The 18976-nt window shown below is 41.4% G+C and overlaps 1 protein-coding gene across 1 annotated transcript in view; it reads right to left on the bottom strand.

Annotated features, from left to right (window-relative positions):
- Positions 1-18976, bottom strand: part of DOCK3 (dedicator of cytokinesis 3) — a 141913-nt gene that overhangs the window by 46855 nt on the left and 76082 nt on the right. The window contains exons 21-29 of the mRNA XM_082212079.1: positions 17046-17216; positions 8268-8460; positions 6462-6589; positions 5297-5443; positions 4339-4437; positions 2362-2456; positions 984-1059; positions 500-600; positions 44-102 (exon numbers count right to left, since the gene is read on the bottom strand). Coding sequence (XP_082068205.1) covers positions 44-102; positions 500-600; positions 984-1059; positions 2362-2456; positions 4339-4437; positions 5297-5443; positions 6462-6589; positions 8268-8460; positions 17046-17216 — 1069 coding nt within the window. The remainder of the gene's footprint in view (positions 1-43; positions 103-499; positions 601-983; positions 1060-2361; positions 2457-4338; positions 4438-5296; positions 5444-6461; positions 6590-8267; positions 8461-17045; positions 17217-18976) is intronic.

Here is an 18976-nt window from a genome sequence, read left to right as displayed (position 1 = left end):
GAATAAATATAGACGTTAAGATAAAATTGGAAGGCAACTTTACCTAGATTCTGCCACATACTGAACAGTTCATACGCCATCATCACCCGCATGTCACCATACCTGGAACAGAGGCAAAGACACAGACCTTGAGAGAATTAAATGCAGCAAAGTGTTAGCTATTCAAAACAGGTTTTCTTTAATGGACAAGCAATATTTAGGATTAAAAGCAATGGTGTCCACACACAAGTGGAATGGACTCTCACTCTGTAGGAATTTCCTCTCTTCCTTCCTGCAGCTCCCCCTCCTTCCATTTGCTCCAAACACTTGGGAGCAGACTTGGGGAAGTGAGGGAAGAGAAAGAGGGGGAACCCATTCAAACAACATTGGATTTGACTGTTAGATTGCATTTTATGGAATCTCAGGTGCTTTTTCTCATTCTTGTAATATATAAGAAATAGGGTGATAAATATGAGCCTTTTTTCTCAAACACTTGAGGATGGAAATTAAATGTCCTTACTTGTCCAGTATCTTTTTACGCTTTGCTGGAGTAACAGATTCTAGCTGCAGGCTGGGCTGATTTATAAACAAGACTGACAAACTGAAATAGGAGTTCCACACCTAGAAATCAGAAAAAATTAATTAATCATAAAAGACAAATATGTATACTGGATATAAACTTTGGGTGGTAGCCTTGCTAGTTCTACTCAGAGTAGACCCATTGCAGTTAATTGCCCTGACTAACTTAGGTTCATTAATTTCAGTGGGATTATTCTGAGCAGGACACAGCTGAACATATCCTTTGTTCACAAACATGCAGCAAACAAATTTTACCCCCAAATCAGTTTATTCTTCCAAAGGTGTTATACGGAATCCTAACATAATCACAATGGCACCAACTCAGATGTAACGATTAGTTCAAAATACGGTATATGCTGTTTCTGGAAAGAGATGCAATGCTAAGGATGTGATAATTTTACAAAGGGGTTAATGGCATTCCTTACCTTAAAATCAAAATCTGTTTCTGTGAAATTCTTGTGCAGTGCAGGGGACAGAAACTGAACTGTTGTAACTATTATACTGTAATAAGAAAAGAGACTACTGTTATGTACTGAAGTTCTCACCCTGGGCCAGCAGGGGGATACTGTAGATACTGCAGGGGGGTACCTTCATACTGCAAATGAAGGATCGAAAGTGACGTTCAGTGATTGGATAGTTTTAGAAAGTTGCAACAGTTACGATTGTTCTGGAGCTCTATATAAGCAGGCTGACTGAGCTCCTCAGTTCAGTTCTGTTCCAGCTTACAAATAAAGAGCTGCTTTGGAAGAATCGCTGTGTCGTCTGATATGTTCACCCACAACTTAACAACTACATTGCGGAAATGTTTGTAAACACACAAGTATGCTTTATTTGAACCGGCATTTAAGTTTTTTTAGGCCATTTGTCAGCCTATTGGTCTATCTAGCTTTATACTGCTTGAAAGCAAGTCTTCAGGCTTTCAGACAAGAATCTTTCCCAACCCTACTTGGAGAAGGTGAGACTGAACCCGAGATCTTCTACATGAAAAGCATGTGCTCTTCCACTGAGCTGCAGTCCTTAGTAACCCGAAGAGATGTCACAAAACAGAAGGGGACCATGACTATTTCTATTTCTGTTAACGACTGCGATGGCACACAAACCTGGGCCCATTTAAAGATCATAACCTGAGAGGGCACATGTTAGAGAAAAGTCTCCCTAAGGCAGGGGTGTCAAACTCAAATTCATCGGGGGCCGCATCAGCAGTTTGGTCACCCTCAAAGGGTCGGTTGTATCTGTAGGACTATGTGTAAAGTGGAGGTTTCCTGTGTAGAACGGCCGGCGCCGCTAGAGGGCAGATGTTCTCTGGCTTATAGGCTGCCGCGCATGCGCTGAAGAGGCAGCTTTCTTGTGTCAAAAAAGAAGAAGAAGCAAGAATAAAAGGTGAAGGCTGGCGGCCGGCGGCGGCTACACGGGCCACATGACGAGGTCTGGCGAGCCGGATTCGGCCCACGGACCTTGTGTTTGACACCCGTGCCCTAAGGTATATCACCCCCAAACCTGCTAGAACTTTAAAGGTTACAACTTTAAAGCAGGGGTGAGTAATGTGTGGCCCTCCATATATCCTTAGACTACAACTTCCATCAGCCTAAACCAACATCGTCTATAGGCAGGGGTTATGGAACTTGCAGTTCAGCATTATTGGGGAGGGGGGGGGAGGCAAAAGTCAGTCACACCTGTTTTAAAGGTTTAAAAACAGCACCATGAATTCCAGACAAGAATCCTGCATCTAGAGAAAAAGCATATCATTTTCAAGGAAAAAAAAACCCAAAATATTTGAGCATTCTAAATTACGTGTGCACTCACTTGCTGGTGAGCAATCTCATCACCATCCAATCCCGAGGAAAGACACTCATCTTCATCAGATTTCGAAATACGCAGAAAGTCTTTAGCAGAAATTCCTAGCAGAAAGGAAGAAACTGTTGTACTTTTCCGTGTATAACATGACCCCTTGTATAAGACGACCCCTATTTTTGGAAGCCCTCAACAGTTGTTGAGCCTTTTTTGTAAGTTCGCTGAGTCATTGAGCAGCTTTTCTACGCTCTGGCTGACGGAACTGGTGCCGTAATACACAACATACTGGCACTCACCAAATACTCTTCCTAAGCCAGGAAGAGTGGGTAAGCAGCCTCCCCTCTGACATTTTCCTGCTACTGCCGCAGCACCAGCTTACTTAGCATATTAACTCATGTATCAGACGACCCTCAGTTCATCACAAAAAATAAGAAAAAGGTCATCATACATGGAAAAATATGGTAATCAATGGCAGAATTGTAGGCAAACCATTATTCTATTTGCTGTAATTTTATCTTTTTTGTTTGACTACTGCAACACTGCTACCCTTATAGGAGAGGGTGGCCACCTGATGTGCCTGTGTCACAATATTCCTGTGCAGGATAGTGCTACAGGTATTCTCGTTCTAAACCATTTAGGTCTTAAAAAGTAACAACTAGCACTTTGAATCTAGATTCATAATCAGTGAAGCCGATATAAAAGAGGAGCCACGTGCTAAAAAAACTTCAAGTCAAAACTTTAGCTCCCCCCCTTTTTTAACCAGCTGCAGTTTCTCATCATTTTCAAAGGCCCCTTGCAGAGTGTGCAGGAGTAATTCAACCTTGATTCAACTATTGTTTTTGTACCATGTTCAGTGCTTTCCTTCTCCAGAAACTTGCCTGGCCACAGCCACCACCTCAGAATCCAGGAGGATTCATTTATTGCTAACCCAATTTTCAAGGAAATAGTAACCTCTTCTAAAAACAAGCCACATCTCTATCACTGAGGCCATCATTCTACTTATCAGAAGCAATTGTCTCTTGTCGGGATTACATTTCAAATTGTTAGTTCACATCTAATCTATTCCTATTCTCAGGAATAGATTCAGAACCTCCACAGCCTCCCTGAACAGGAGACAGAGTTGGGTATCACTGATATATTGATGACATCATATTCCAAATGTCCAGAGACTTTTCCCAAGTTGTTTCATGTATGTCAGAGGTGAGATAACCCCACCCAACAAGCTGGATGCTGTTGTAAACAGATTTCACCTGGCCCTCTGAGCACCCTCCCAGTCTTCACTTCTGCAGGGGAAGGGAATCTGGAGCTAGGCAAAGTGTGAAACTGCAGCTCCTTCCTCTGCGAAAGAATTTGCGGCAAGAAGATCAAAGCAGAGGGGGAAATGTCTCAGGACACCTACCTAGCAAATATGCTGAAAGCAAGCCAGGCATTTTGCAATTGCAATTGCTCCTGAAAACTGCATACATGATTTTTGAAGTTATAGTTTGTATAACTGTAAGGTAAAGGTAAAGGACCCCTGTTTGGTTAAGTCCAGTCAAAGGTGACTATGCGGCACGGCACTCATCTAGCTTTCAGGCTGAGGGAGCTGGCGTTTGTCCACAGACAGGTTTCTGGGTCATGCAGCCAGCATGACTAAATTGCTTCTGGCACAACGAACACTGTGACAGAAGCCAGAGCGCATGGAAACGCTGTTTACCTTTCCACTGCTGCGGTACCTTTTTATCTACTTGCATTGGTGTGCTTTCAAACTGCTCGGTTGGCAGAAACAGGGACAGGGCAAAGGAAGCTCATCCCACTGCACAGGTTCAAAATGCCAATCTTCTGATCCGCAAGCCCAATAGGCTCAGTGGTTTAGACCACAGCACCACTTAATATGCAACAGATAAATATTGAAAATCATTCTGAAAACTTGTGATATAGTCCACTGCTGCTATTTTTCATCAGCTCTACTGGTAAAATATATATGATTAGGGTTGGTTCTTAGCTTACCTTTAATTCATCCTTGCTTTGGAAATTCTCCAGTAAATGTTGGAAATGAGTGTCAGACATCTGACGAAGTAGAGACAAAAGACAGGACACATATTCCCCCTGCCAATCCCAATGAAGAATTATTTTATTAGAATGATCACATGTTCAATTCATATAACAAAAAATACCTTTGGGGTAGAGGGAAAAGGAGTAAGGGGTGAAAATGTTTCAATACTTGTGAAAGCAAAGCACATGTGTATGGATTTTAAAGTACTTGTCTTGATCATTTCAAATTAAGATTTCTATTTGGTAAATTCATACTGAGTAGTCTATTTTGTTGAAGAGGCATAATATCAATTAAAAAAACAACATAGGAAATTATTTAGTCCAATAAATTCAGGATGGATAAAGTTAGGGTAAGAATTTGATTTGTCTCCCTCCAGTGGAAAAGGGAAAAAAAGGAATATAATTTCTCCCTGCCACCCCCACGCAGAATTTAAATAATCCAGCCTCAAATAGTTTGCAATTCTCTCTAGATTAGGGCTCTGGTGCTTTCTATAGCCTTCTCAGCATGTGATGTAATATCATTTTCTCTTCTATAAAGATTCATAATTTTGACTAATTAGAAAAAACAGGACAAATTGTATAAAAGCTTTCCAGGGATAAATAGAATAATAGTCTCCTTCAGTGAGGAATTACTTAGCATTTTATTATGGTGCCCACTGATAACTTTCAATTACGGCAGCCAATGACTAGCAACTAATTCACAATATGATCTATGCTCCTTTGAGTAGCTAAGTAAATGAGTGGCACCATGGCGGCTGTGCTTAACTTTACCACTGGAATGAAGGGCAAGGTTTTCAGTTTTGAAGTAGGTAAAAGTTCATGCAGGAAAGGTGGAATAAGGTGAAATGCTGTGTTGAGGGAAAGGGAGAAGGTTAGATAAGAAGGAAATAGAACCTGATTGTTAGTTACTAACAGTGATTTCAGCTGTGCACTGTGGGCAACGTTGTCCTCTTACCGCCTCCTGAGATTGTGATTTACTCATGATAGTAAGTAAAGTTTGTAAAAGTACATCCAGGAGGCTCTCCACCATCATTTCTACCTCCTCAATGACATCTGTCTCCTACAGTAAGCAGTTTAAAAAAGCAGACAGTTATCATCCTATGGAATGGAAATGGTATGCCGAAGGTATTCAGTGGGTCCAAAATGCTGCCCACACATTATTATCTAAGATGGTCCAGTTGAATCTGTAAAAGTTGCTTAATATAGACCCTTCAGCTCTTAAGAGTTTGTATCCAAACTAATTTCCGAAATGTATAACTCAAAGAAGGTTTTCCCCCTGAAAATAGCAATCACTACATTAACTGGATAATTTTAGAATAATCATTTTATCATTAGTAGATAGGTAGCCGTGTTGGTCTGCCATAGTCAAAATAAAAAAATTCTTTCCAGTAGCACCTTAAAGACCAACTAAGTTAGTTAGTTCTTGGTATGAGCTTTCGTGTGCATGCACACTTCTTCAGATACACTGAAACAGAAGTAGCCAGATCCCTTCTCACTATATAGAGGGATCTGGCTACTTCTGTTTCAGTGTCTTTAAGGTGCTACTGGAAAGAATTTTTTCATTTTATCATTGCCATTATCTGTTTGATCCTGTAAAACTGAGTACCCAAACTGGACCCAACATTTTCATGGACAATTTTGGAACTAATGCAGGGACTTAGGAGAATGAATGTCTAGGGCATAATGTAGTCTGAATGCTGTGTGTCACAAGCATAAAATCTTAGCAATTTCATGATTCTGCTAAAGTAGGAGCACAATCCTACTTTGTTCAATGGGACTATTCCTTGATAATTGTGCATAGGATTGTAGCTTTGGGAAATCTTTTAAAGGATCAAATTTTCCTTTTCAATGATAACAAAAGCACTGATCATACAACCATACATATCTACAGTTTCGCCGTTGCTACTGTGTTGTACTGCATATGCACAGCCCTCACAGGTAATAATTATATGGCAAATTCCTACTCGACATGTCCCAAAATTCAGTATACACCTGTGGAAAGTAGGCCACAAATAGCTGTACACAATTCATAGTTCAAATTCTTAGGAGTGTAATACAAAGGCAGGCATATAATTTACCACAGAACTAGTTTTGATGATGGAGAAGATACTACTGAGGATTCCAGAGCAGATAAGCAATTCTTTTTGCTGTCTAAGGTGAAGATGAATATGATGAAGAACCACAGGTAACAGGATGCGCCGGGATTCTAGAAGTGCGAAACAAAAGGCAACATTTTCTTACGAGAGAGTTTCAGCTATTGGTATAAGAAGCCTCATTGTTATTCAAAGGCATGCATGTAAAAATGAAAAAGCTAGCATTAATAATAGACAAAGGCACAATAAAATTCACTTAATTGGCCCCTTTATAAACAGCATGCCAGCTTAATTAGGGACTGCCAGGAAACAAAGTTTGAGTGGAATCCATTTTTTACTCAAATTCAAATTCGAAACAAAGAATTAATTTACACAGTGTTACAAAAGACATGCATAATTTCCATTGCAGTGAATAGGATTAAAACCACGTGTGAATTGTCAATTTACCAGTGGCAATAACCTGCTGGTGTTTAATGTTGGTTTGTACAGGAGTGGAGTAAGCCAAAGGTCACATGAGACAGCAGCACAATAGATGGCACTGGCAACTGTCTACTAGACCTTAAATAGAAATGGCACACTGGCTGTACATGAAGTCAAAACATACCGGGTGAATTAATTCAGGTTAGCTTGGACAAACCAATATATACCTTATTAATAACATTCCTCTGTTACCTACTTATTTGAACATGAGCATTGGCAAGTCAACTGATATCTTCTGTACAACACTGACAAGTGTATAGAATGTCTGGTGTATAAAATGTTTTACAATCTTTTGTTACATTGGCTCCCAGTACGTTTCCAACGCGGGTGGCACTGTGGGTAAAACCTCAGCACCTAGGGCTTGCCAATCTCATGGTCAGCAGTTCGAATCCCCACGGTGGGGTGAGCTCCCGTCTTTCGGTCCCAGCTCCTGCCCACCTAGCAGTTCGAAAGCACCCCTAAGTGCAAGTAGATAAATAGGTACCGCTTTATAGCGGGAAGGTAAACGGCGTTTCCGTGTGCTGCGCTGGTGCCGGCTCGCCAAAGCAGCTTCATCACGCTGGCCACGTGACCCGGAAGTATCTCCGGACAGCGCTGGCCCCCGGCCTCTTAAGTGAGATGGGCGCACAACCCTAGAGTCGGACACGACTGGCCCATATGGGCAAGGGTACCTTTACCTACCTACGTTTCCGAGCACAATTCAAAGTGTTGGTGTTGACCTTTAAAGCACTAAACAGCCTCGGCCCAGTATACCTGAAGGAGCATCTCCACCCCCATCGTTCTGACCAGACACTGAGATCCAGCGCCGAGGGCCATCTGTCGGTTCCCTCCCTGCGAGAAGCGAGGTTACAGGGAACCAGGCAGAGGGCATTCTTGGTAGTGGCGCCCACCCTGGGGAACACCCTCCCATCAGATGTCAAAGAGATAAACAACTATCTGATGTTTAGAAGACATCTGAAGGCAGCCCTGTTTAGGGAAGTTTTTAAATGACTGATGTTTTAATGTATTTTTAATCTTTGTTGGAAGCACCCAGAGCCACCCAGATGGGTGGGGTATAAATTATTATTATTATTATTATTATTATTATTATTATTATTATTATTATATCGGAGATGGCTTAATAATAATTATGTGGGGCATACCAGGAGAGGCAGTCCTGTAAGTATGAGGGTCCTAGGCCGTATAGGGCTTTAAAGGTTAAAACGAGCACCTGTGAACCAATTCTAGTTTTTGTCCACATTTAGTTGTATTAATATGTAATGAATTAGATTATTAGATGTAAATAGATTAAAATGAATAATGCTCTCTTACCCGAGAAAGAAAACAAGCGACTATCTACAGTACGAGCTATAGACTGCAATTTAACGACATCCATAGATTGTCCAATATGCACTGTACTGGGCATACTCCCAAGAGTTCCTCGCACAAACTCTGCGACTTCCTGTACTGTGAACATCTGCAAAAGCTCGTCGAATATCGCAGGGAAGGAATTTAACAGAGCAGCCTAAAATGAAAATGAAGAAATATGAGACCTTTAATGCACAGATATAAAACATCATGGGTTTTAGGGAACACAAATGATGCTACGTATTTGAAGGTAAAGCATGAAATCCAGACTAAGGCTCCATCTCTATATAGCATTGTTGTTTCTAGGACATGAGTATATCTGGCACATTAAATCAAGTTATCTTCTGGAAGTCTGGATATAGTAATGCATGATCATATGGGAACAGCATCTCCAACTAAGGTAAGAGGAAGGAAATGAAAGACTGCCAGATTGCTCCACCTGTTTCTGGCTGTTTTCAGAATGCACATTAAGAAATCTATGTTTTTATGGATTTGCTAATTTCATCTTGGATTTATGCTTTGATAGAGACCATGGAGACACTTCAACTCCCCCCAAAAGTTTATTAAAAGGTATACAAACTGTAACTTAGCTGCAACACATTATTTAGCCGGGGTTTTTCTCTCTCTTTGGGTTCAAGAAGAGAGCATGTTTATGTGGCATATGTGTCCAATCATGCAAATAACAGGCACTGAAAATACTTCTATGGCAATGCAGTATTTTCAATTGGTACTCTTGTCTCTTAAATGGTTGCAAGATCTCCGAATAAGACAAAACAATCACATGGATATAGAATCCCCCCGAGTAGAATTCTGTTCATGAAATACACCCACAGGAGTGATAAGATAGAATGGGCAATATCCAACTAACCTGTTCCATCAGCACAAGATTTTCCACTTGCAAAATGGAACTTCCCCCTCTTCTCCCCTACCTGCATTCCCTCCTATCTTTTGGAGCAGATTTGAGTAGAATGTGGGATGTGCATGGGGAGAGAAGTTCCATTGTGCAAGTGGAAATCTGCACCGACCTAAGTTAGTTGGATACTGTCCATTAACTAACTTTCTATTTTTTTCCAATGTCCCCAGCATACTTCCTCCCTTCTCCCACCAACCTCTGTCTCCCAGTCCACCTTTATTCTGTTCCACATTCTCTTCCTGCTTCCGCCAGTGCTGCCCAATGTCAGTTTGCTCTTCTGAGGCAGAACAGGCAACCATCACTACTGAATCAGTCAGAAGAGGCTTCATTGGCTTGGCAAGAAGCCAGAGAGGGAGGAAAAAGGACGGGGGGGGGGGAGTCCAACCAAACAGCTACAGTACAGCTGGGAAGTGGGATGGATGAATGAGGAATGGGCCGCAGGGCTGAGGCCCAAATGAAAATGTAATGAAGTCCAGTAGTGCCCCATGCTTTGAGAAACACTGATCCAGCGTTTATCCTGAGAACTTTTCCTCTTTCATTCACCAGTGCAGTTAGTAAGTAAATCCAACACATTGCCCTTTAATTACCAAAATAATAATGTAAACCCAGTTTCCAGTATTTTCCACTTCTCAATGTCAGTTATACATTCTTTTACCCCATCTTTCTTTCATTTTCTGTGTGAACTTCAGTACTTTCCTTTCTTCCGTCCTTTTACTATCCACTTGTTTTATTTCACTCAACCCAATGTATTATTGAATTTCCTCCTTTACAAGACTAAATTCTCCTCAAAGTTATTGCTGCAGTTCTCCTCCACTAGAAACAAACAAATTTCTGGTGCTCATCCAAATCTGGCATCTAATAAAACTGCTATCATATTACCTCCTCCAATCTCTGTATGCTTGTCGGTCTTTGAATCCTTGCACAAGGAGAAAAACCTTGGGAGGCTGAAAGATGGTGTCCATACACCATAGACACCAAATCCATAGACACCAAATCCACATACAGCACAAATTCTGAGATCTGAGTTTTAGATAGGTAGGCATGGTCTGCAGGCAGGACAGATTCTAAGTACCTCTCATTTAAGAATTCAGCCCTGCTTCTTTATCTACCAACAAACCTGTGCTTAAACTACAATGCTATGAAGTCTGAGCACATCTGTGATCCATGGAGATGATAAAAGGACTAGTTTCGCCTGTGGCTATTGAGATCTAGAAGATCTTTGGGCAGCCGGTAGAGTGGGGGGAGAGGAGGTGTTCTCAAAGGATGATGTTCCAAAAAAGCATTGTACCTTCCTCCCGGAGCCAGGCAGAAGCTTCCCAAGCTTTGGGAAGGGGGAACATCCCTCCTTCCCAAAGGGGAACATTTAGGGGATTAGCCTAGTCCCCCTAGTCCACTGACTACACACCACTGATGTCTAGATACTCTAAATGATGGTGCCCTTGCTCATGAAACTCTCTGTGTGTGTACAATTGCTATAGAAGTCCAACATAGTCACATCTGGATTCAAAAAAGGAATCTTCTTAAAAACAAGGAGATTGGTAAAGAAAATAAGTTGAAAAGGAATAAGAGGGTCAAATCTCTCCAGAATGCCTGTTCTTAACCCCCAACATGTGCAAATGTGCAAATGTGCAGACCCCTGGAGAGGTGATCACGGTCATTTTGCTCCTCCCTGATCATTTTGCTTCTGTGCTGAGCTGCAGTTCATGTCTCAGAGAGAGATAAACCATGTGCCTGAGTTCAGATGACATATTAAACCAAACTACAGTTTAGCTCAGTGAAGCACAGAAGCAATATGATCAGGGAGGAGAAAAGTGGTTGCAATATTCTCTCTGGGAGCTTGCTCCTCTGAGCTAAGCTATAGTTTGGCTTAACATTATGTGTGAACAAGGATACTGTCTCCGTTCACAGATTTTGCAGGACTTTGTAAAACCCATCCAGAATGATAAAAGACAGAAGTGTATACAGGATACACAACCATTCCTCAATTATAAATTACTTCTTCTCAAAGAACAGCAGTCAGGGGATCACATTTATTTATTTGCTGCTGCAAGCTATAGTTTGTTCAATCACTAGATTGAATAAACACATCTTACTCTGCAGCTTAATCAACTAATAATCACCGAGGGAGGAAGTTAAGGACATACTTTTTTATTTATTGAGGCCATTTTAATAGTGGCATATTGGTATAACAGAGAATTAAAAGAAAATATCAATGATCGCATTTTATTCCAATAATTTTAAGTTCTCTGAAAAAGGTTAGATTTAGGTAAAATAATATACACATTTATTTAATACAGTGGTGCCCCGCAAGACGAACGCCTCGCAAGACGGAAAACCCGCTAGACGAAAGGGTTTTCCGTTTTGGAGGCGCTTCGCAAAACGAATTTCCCTATGGGCTTCCTTCGCAAGACGAAAGCCCATAGGGAAATCTCCGGGACAGTGGGAAAGCGCAGCGCGTCTTCCCCACTGTCCTCGGACCTCCTCCGAAGGCTGGCGGTGGGGCGGAGAGACCTCCTTCCGCCGCCAGCCTTTGGAAGGCTGCTCCGAAGCCTGGCGGTGGGGCGGAGAGACTTCCTCCCGCCGCCAGGCTTCGGAAGGATGCTCCGAAGGCTGGTGGTGGGAGGAGGGCTCTCCGCCCCACCACCAGGCTTCGGAAGGCTGCTCCGAAGCCTGGCAGCGGGAGGAGGTCTCTCTGCCCCACCACCAGGCTTCGGAAGGCTGCTCCGAAGGCTGGCGGCGGGAGGAGGTCTCTCTGCCCCACTGCCAGCCTTCGGAAGGCTGCTCTGAAGCCTGGCAGCGGGAGGAGGTCTCTCCGCCCCACCGCCAGCCTTCGGAAGGCTCCTCCGAAGCCTGGCGGTGGGGCGGAGAGACCTCCTCCCGCCGCCAGGCTTCGGAAGGCTCCTCCAAAGGCTGGCGGTGGGGCGGAGAGACCTTTTCCCCGCGCCAGCCTTCGGATGGCTGTCCTGAAGACTTGCGGTGGGAGGAGGGTTTTCCTTCCCACCGCCAACATTCAGAATGCTGTTCTGAATGTTGGTGGTGGGGAGGAAAAACCCTCCTCCCACCGCAAGCCCCGGGAACAGAGGAGAAGCACTGCGCCCCTTCCCCTCTGTTCCTGTACCTGTCCTGAAGGCTTGCGGTGGGGAGAAAAGCCCTTCTCCACACCGCCAGCCTGGCAAGCGGTTTCCATTGGAACACATTAATTGATTTTCAATGCATTCCTATGGGAAACCGTGCTTCGCAAGACGAAAAAGTCGCAAGAAGAAAAAACTTGTGGAACGAATTAATTTCGTCTTGCGAGGCACCACTGTACATTCAATTAAATTAATGAATGAATCAGTTAAGGCAATCATTCATTTGATGAGCAGTTCTTTAATTAGTTGACAGTCCTAGTTTTTTTTATGTGTACCCAGCCCTTCTGCCAAAGGGCTCAGAGCATCAGCATTTACACACCCACGACAACCCTGTGAAATAAAGTTAGTTTGAGAAATAATGACCTGTTCCAAGCCTACTGATCCAACCCCACTTTAAGGTTTATCTTCATATATAATACATTTCTCTGTTATACACACGTGAAAAAGCAATTATGGAAAATTAAAAAGGAATCAATATTAAGTAATCCAAAAAGAATTGTATAAGGTCATCCAAAATGAAATGAAGATAAATAAATGCAAATTTCCATTTCACCTTGCATCCTACATCCCTATCTGAATAATCGTTTTATTCTATAATTTCTTATACCTTGGAATGTATAAGAGTCCTACAATACATTCACAAATTATATTGTTAAAATAAGAGAACAAACTGAAGCTAAATCCTGCCAAGATGAAGGCACTCCTGGTCTAAATAGAGTTGCACACCCCCTGAAGGAACAGATCAAAAGTCCACAGATACTCGTTGTCAAGGCTCCCTGCTGCAAGCTTCAGCTGGTGTCCCAGCGACAAGCCATTTCTAAATTGGGAAAGCCTTGCCATGGGAATCCAAGCTCTTCTAATCTCATGTTTAGACTACTGAAATGTACATTGTGCTTCCTTTGAAGGCACTCTGGAGGCTGCAGCTAGTGAAAAATTATTCCATCTGATTGTGGGCTGGTAATTCTGTACACAGTCATATAACCCCAATTTTGCAGGATCTGTGCTGGCTGCCTATATTCTACTGGTCTAATTCAGTGTTTTAGTATTAGTACTGAAAGCTCTTAATCACCTAGAACTCTGATGGGCTTTTGTTGGAAGGTAAAAACATTTTTCTTCTCCTTGTCTTTTAAAGTTAACTCACACTAGTAGCCAAACTACTAGTTGTATGGTCTTATGCTGTTGTTCTAATACTATTTTATTCATTAGGCTTTTCTAACATCTACTATTTTGCAAAGTTGTTTGCTTACTATGCATTTGGACACCTCTCAATATATGACAACCATATTTTGCATGATGGTTTCTGAGACCCAAGGCAAAGCCTTTGGTCTGCATATCATTTTAAACAAGATGGCACACTGACCCTTTCAAAACTGCACTGATTTGTTGGTTTCTTAAGATTTTCAAGCGATGCCAGGTACAAGGCTGCTAGTTTGTTTATAATTTTTGCTCATTCTATATTTGTGTATTGTTGGAAACTATCCTAGGATCATGTTGACATGATGAAGGGCAGTTTACAAATTTGGAGAAATAAATTAAAAGACTGACTGAAGCCAAAAGGCTGGCACATACCAGCCCTTCCTTCCCCTCCTCCTACACAGACAGGAAAAGGACTTTGCCAATGTTTACTTTCACTTTCCCCTCATCTCAACTTTGGCTTGTTTAACTAACAAGGATGTACAGACATACCTCGAGTTACAGCCACTTCAGGTTGTGTCTTTTCGGGTTGCGGACCGCCAAAACCCAGAAGTACTGGAACGGGTTACTTCCGGGTTTTGGCGGTCACGCATGCGCAGAAGCGCCAAATCGCAACCCGCGCGTGTGCAGACGCGGGTTGCAAACGTGCATCCCGCATGAATCAGGTTTGCAACCCGAGCGTCCACTGTACATAATATTTCAAACATTTCAAGGAAGTTGAGCTGAAAGATGGGCACAGACTTCTGCTAAGGTTTTGATTATTTATAACATTTCATAATATTTTTCGTTCCATTTATTATTTCAAAATGACCTAAATGCAGAAGAAACGCAAAAACATAACCAAAATAATGCAAGTAGATAACAACCAAATATTGTAGGAAGTAGTCAATCCCTTGACTTATTAAGTGCATATAGTATAACGTATGCAAAATCAAATTCATATTCATGAGCAAAAGGCATCATCTTTAGTGGTTTATGTATTCAGAAATTGGAGCACCAGAAGAACTGTAATTAGAGAGAACACATTGCTGTATGGTTCCAACACCAAAGGAAATCTTAATATAATGCAGGGGGAGGAGAGTCCAGTCCAAAATTGATTCCCCCTTTGTTACTGTTTCTTGTGACTAAATTAATATTTAATTATCACTGAGAATAAAGTATAACCAAGATTCAACTTTTCTGGTCTTCTAATAACGATTTTTGTTATTACGACTTTTCATGCCCATGCCACTATTAGACACTCTTTGTACCATGAGATGATGTCCAGTAACCTATAACAGCTGAACCGTTATCTTCTCTCTAATCACTGGTTCTCACAATCAAGCTGATTCATGCAGACAGTTTAGTGCCCTTTATATTAAATTTCCAGTGCTGTGAAAACCACCTGGTAGTTGCAAACATTGAACTGTGCAGTGTATTTGAGTTCTAAGTGCAGAGAAATGGATTGGGTGGGGGACAACAGTCACTGGGTACATCCATGATGAAAGGTTGTGCAGGATACGGGGTTAACTACTTACAGAATTAAACGACGGCCTTGAAGTACCACCACATTTTTGTGGGGTACATGTCCCTGCTCCGCTCACCTGTCCTCCAGGCTGAGGGGCCTATGGGGCAGTTAGGGTCAAAGGGCAACACAGTGGCAAGTGGGAAACAAAAAAGTAAACTTTTGAAGTATTTAAACAGGTCAAGTTTCACGAATATATAACCTCCTCACGTATCAATGTGTAACTGGTGAAAAAGGCAGAGTTGGCAGAGACCAGCGCCATCAAGAGTTGTCCCTTCTCAATGGCTTCAAAGCATAAAATAACAAATAATACAGCAATTAGACTCGTCTTGGTCATGTTAATGAGCATGTGATTCAAGCACATGGCTAAAGTGGGAGTTACCAAAGATCCTCAAGAAGCGTTTTCTCACAGAGTTCCATCATCATTTTCACTTACAGCCCACCCTTCACCAAATGGTCCCAGGGCAGCTTACAGAAATACACAATTAAAATAAGTACAATTAAAATAATAAAAAACTACAAAGACAGCCAATATCAGAGTAATAAAAGAGTGGCACAGATTCGTATTGCAGGAGGAGGGAAAACAGAGATAGATTCAAACAAAGGTCTGGGAAAAGGGTGGGGTGTGTCTTGCCCAATTGCTGGAAAATGTACAATGATGGTGCAAGATGCACCTCTGAGAAGAAGTCATTTCACAACCTAGGGACCACCATGCCATTGTTTCATTGCTCAGATGTTTCAATTGTGAGCACTATTGCTGTGACAACCATCACAGCTTGGTGGTATTTCTATAGAGAAATGTTTGCTGAAGACAAAACATTAATAGGACTTACCTACTTGACTAGTATTATGTCTCAACATGTGGTAAAAAGTGGACAGTTGATATAAGACTGTAGAATATGTGTGTGTGTGTGTGTGTGTGTGTGTGTGTGTGTATATATATATATATGCAGGTTTCGTAGAGTGGCACAGATTCGTATTGCAGGAGGAGGGAAAACAGAGATAGATTCAAACAAAGGTCTGGGAAAAGGGAAATCTACGAAAGCATATATATATATATATATATATATATATATATATATATATATATATATACACACACACACACACACACACACACACACACACACACACATATATATACTATATTTTAAACCCAATAGAAAAATAGGCATATCTTAATGCTATGGGTTTTTTGTTTTTGTTTTTTAAATGATTGTTATGTGATTAATCTCAAAAATGTGATGAAATTACAGATTATTCCGCAAGGCAGTTGTTTTGTATAGTTATTTCTGTTGTATTAGTATTTTTACGAATGCTGGTTGTTAACTAGCAAAACTGCTGTTGTTGCAAACAACACCTTCCCATTGTTGAAATAACCCCTCTCCTAAGGAATGAATGATATATGTACACTAAGCTACACCTGCTATAGTATGCAGATACTTGTTACAATAGGTTTACTACACATGTAGTGCCTCGGATCATAACAATTTAGCAGTACACCATAAGAAGCTGAACTGCGTAATGTGCTGCTAGTTTAAAGCAAGGATAGAATAATCTGATACTCAGTAATAATATGTAACAAATATTATAGACAAAGGATGTTTAGACAGAGGATGATTTTATGGGTTTATAATTATCATGCAATGTACAACTTTCCAATAGCAGTTACTATAACGAATAGCTTCAGTCTGAACTACTACTGCTTTTGTCATTATTGATTACACTCCCTTCATGCCAATTCTGAAACTTTCTTACAAGCAAGGCATTAAATCAAACACCAAAGGGAATTAAAATGCCTGCTTGCCCCTACATACTTTAATGCAAGGTAGCAGCTCTCCATCTCTGAACTGGTGCAGATCTACTTCATAAAAGGGTTCCAGTACAATTTACAAGTAAGGCTATTACCTGAGCAAAGCTTGCAACAACTGCACCCACATGCACAAACTATTTGCCTGTTTCACACACAGAGTTTAACAGAAGCACTGAATATTTCCAACCTGTGTAAAGAGGAGAGTCTCTGAGCTCCTGCTGTCCAGACTAAGCACAAATCTGATTGACTGGAAAAGCTCTTGGATGCTGGCTCTGAACTGTTCCTCTTCCATTCCACAAGTTGCTCTGGAGTAAAGGATCCGAGACTGCACAATGAACTTGAAAAGATATTCCAAGGCCTTAAGGAGTAGGAAGTGAATCAGTACAACAAGAGAAAAAGAAAAGGAGCTTAGAAAGAGCCAGAGAGGGAAAAATTAGATATATTATTAATAATTCTTCATTTTCAAAAAATGGATATGTATTTCATTAGTTAAAACCTGTAAAGAAAAAAGTTACTTAAAAAAGTTAGTTTTCACTGCCCACCAAAAACAAAGCAGCAAAAATAAAACAAAAACCCAAAAACAATATCAAACACCCATAAGAACACTCTAAAAGGCCTGGACAATTAAAATATTTTATACCGACACCAAATAATTTAGGTTCAGTACCAGCAAACCTTATGAGGCAGAGGGCAAGGGGGGACGTTCCAAAGTTGGGCCACAACAGTGGAGAAAGCCCTTTAACAGGTTAACCACAACCTCACCACAGATGATAAGGAGCCCCAAAGAGCAGCCTCTGATTAAAATCTTAGTAACAAATCAAGATTTATATAGGAAAATGCAGTCCCTTGGATAGCCTAGTTTCAAGTCATATAGGCTTTAAAAGCAGGAGTGTCTAACCTTCTTCAGCCTGGTTGCAGTAATGGTGGCCAAAGTGCAGGCTCTTACATGCATATACAGTGGTGCCCCGCAAGACGAATGCCTCCCAAGACAAAAAACTCGCTAGACGAAAGGGTTTTGCATTTTTTGAGCTGCTTCGCAAGACGAATTTCCCTATGGGCTTGCTTCGCAAGACGAAAAACGAAAACGTCTTGCAAGTTTGTTTCCTTTTTCTTAACACCGTTAATACAGTTGCGACTTGACTTCGAGGAGCAACTCATAGAACGCGGTGTGGTAGCCTTTTTTGAGGTTTTTGAAGACTGGTGATTTTTGAAGCTTTTCCAAAACTTCTTTTGCAGCCATTTGGTAAGTTAAACTTTTTTTTGGGGGGGGGGTTGGATTTTGGGTTGGGGTGTTTGGAATTCAAGGACTTGGTGTTGGGGAGGGGTTTGCAAGAATCTGGAAGCTTGTGTGTTTTTTCCTTGCATTTTTATGATTTTCTGTGACCATTGGGCCACTCTGCTGTTTTTTTAAAAAAATTCTGGATTTGAATTTCTGTGTGGTGGGTGGCTGGGGGAACAGTTGAGGAGGGGTTTGCAATAATCTGGAAGCTTGTGTGGTTTTTTCTGCATTTTTATGATTTTCTGTGACCATTAGGCCACTCTGCTGTTTCTAAAAAAAAATTCTGGATTTGAATTTCTGTGTGGTGGGTGGCTGGGGGAACAGTTGAGGAGGGGGTTCTTCAGCAAGAAGCAAAGAGTGGAAAAGGAACATTCTTCGAGTTGTCCCCCAGAGTCTTAGAAAATGTACTGTACACTTTGTTGATTTTTAAATGTTTTTCTGTCATGTTTAGAAACTTAATTTATTGTTCCTTCAATTTTTGAAATGCTCTTTACAGTATGTGTGACTTTAAAGAGCACTTAATAAACTCTTGTTGTACCAAATTTGGCTTTGTTTGGACTTTTTTTGACCATAGGAACGCATTAATTGAATTTCAATGCATTCCTATGGGATTTCGTGCTTTGCAAGACGAAAAATTCGCTAGACGAAAAAACTCGCGGAATGAATTAATTTTGTCTTGCGAGGCACCACTGTAAGACCATTAGGTCTTACATTACATGGACCATTAGGTCCAGTCGTGGCCAACTCTTGGGTTGCGGAGCTCATCTCGCTTTATTGGCCGAGGGAGCCGGTGTACAGCTTCCAGGTCATGTGGCCAGCATGACTAAGCCGCTTCTGGC

The sequence above is a fragment of the Podarcis vaucheri genome, assembly GCF_965113315.1.
Source record: "Podarcis vaucheri genome assembly, chromosome: 2".
Taxonomy (NCBI): Eukaryota; Metazoa; Chordata; class Lepidosauria; order Squamata; family Lacertidae; genus Podarcis; species Podarcis vaucheri.
The sequence above is the reverse complement of the archived record's forward strand: the minus strand, read 5'-3'. Positions and strand labels throughout refer to the sequence as shown.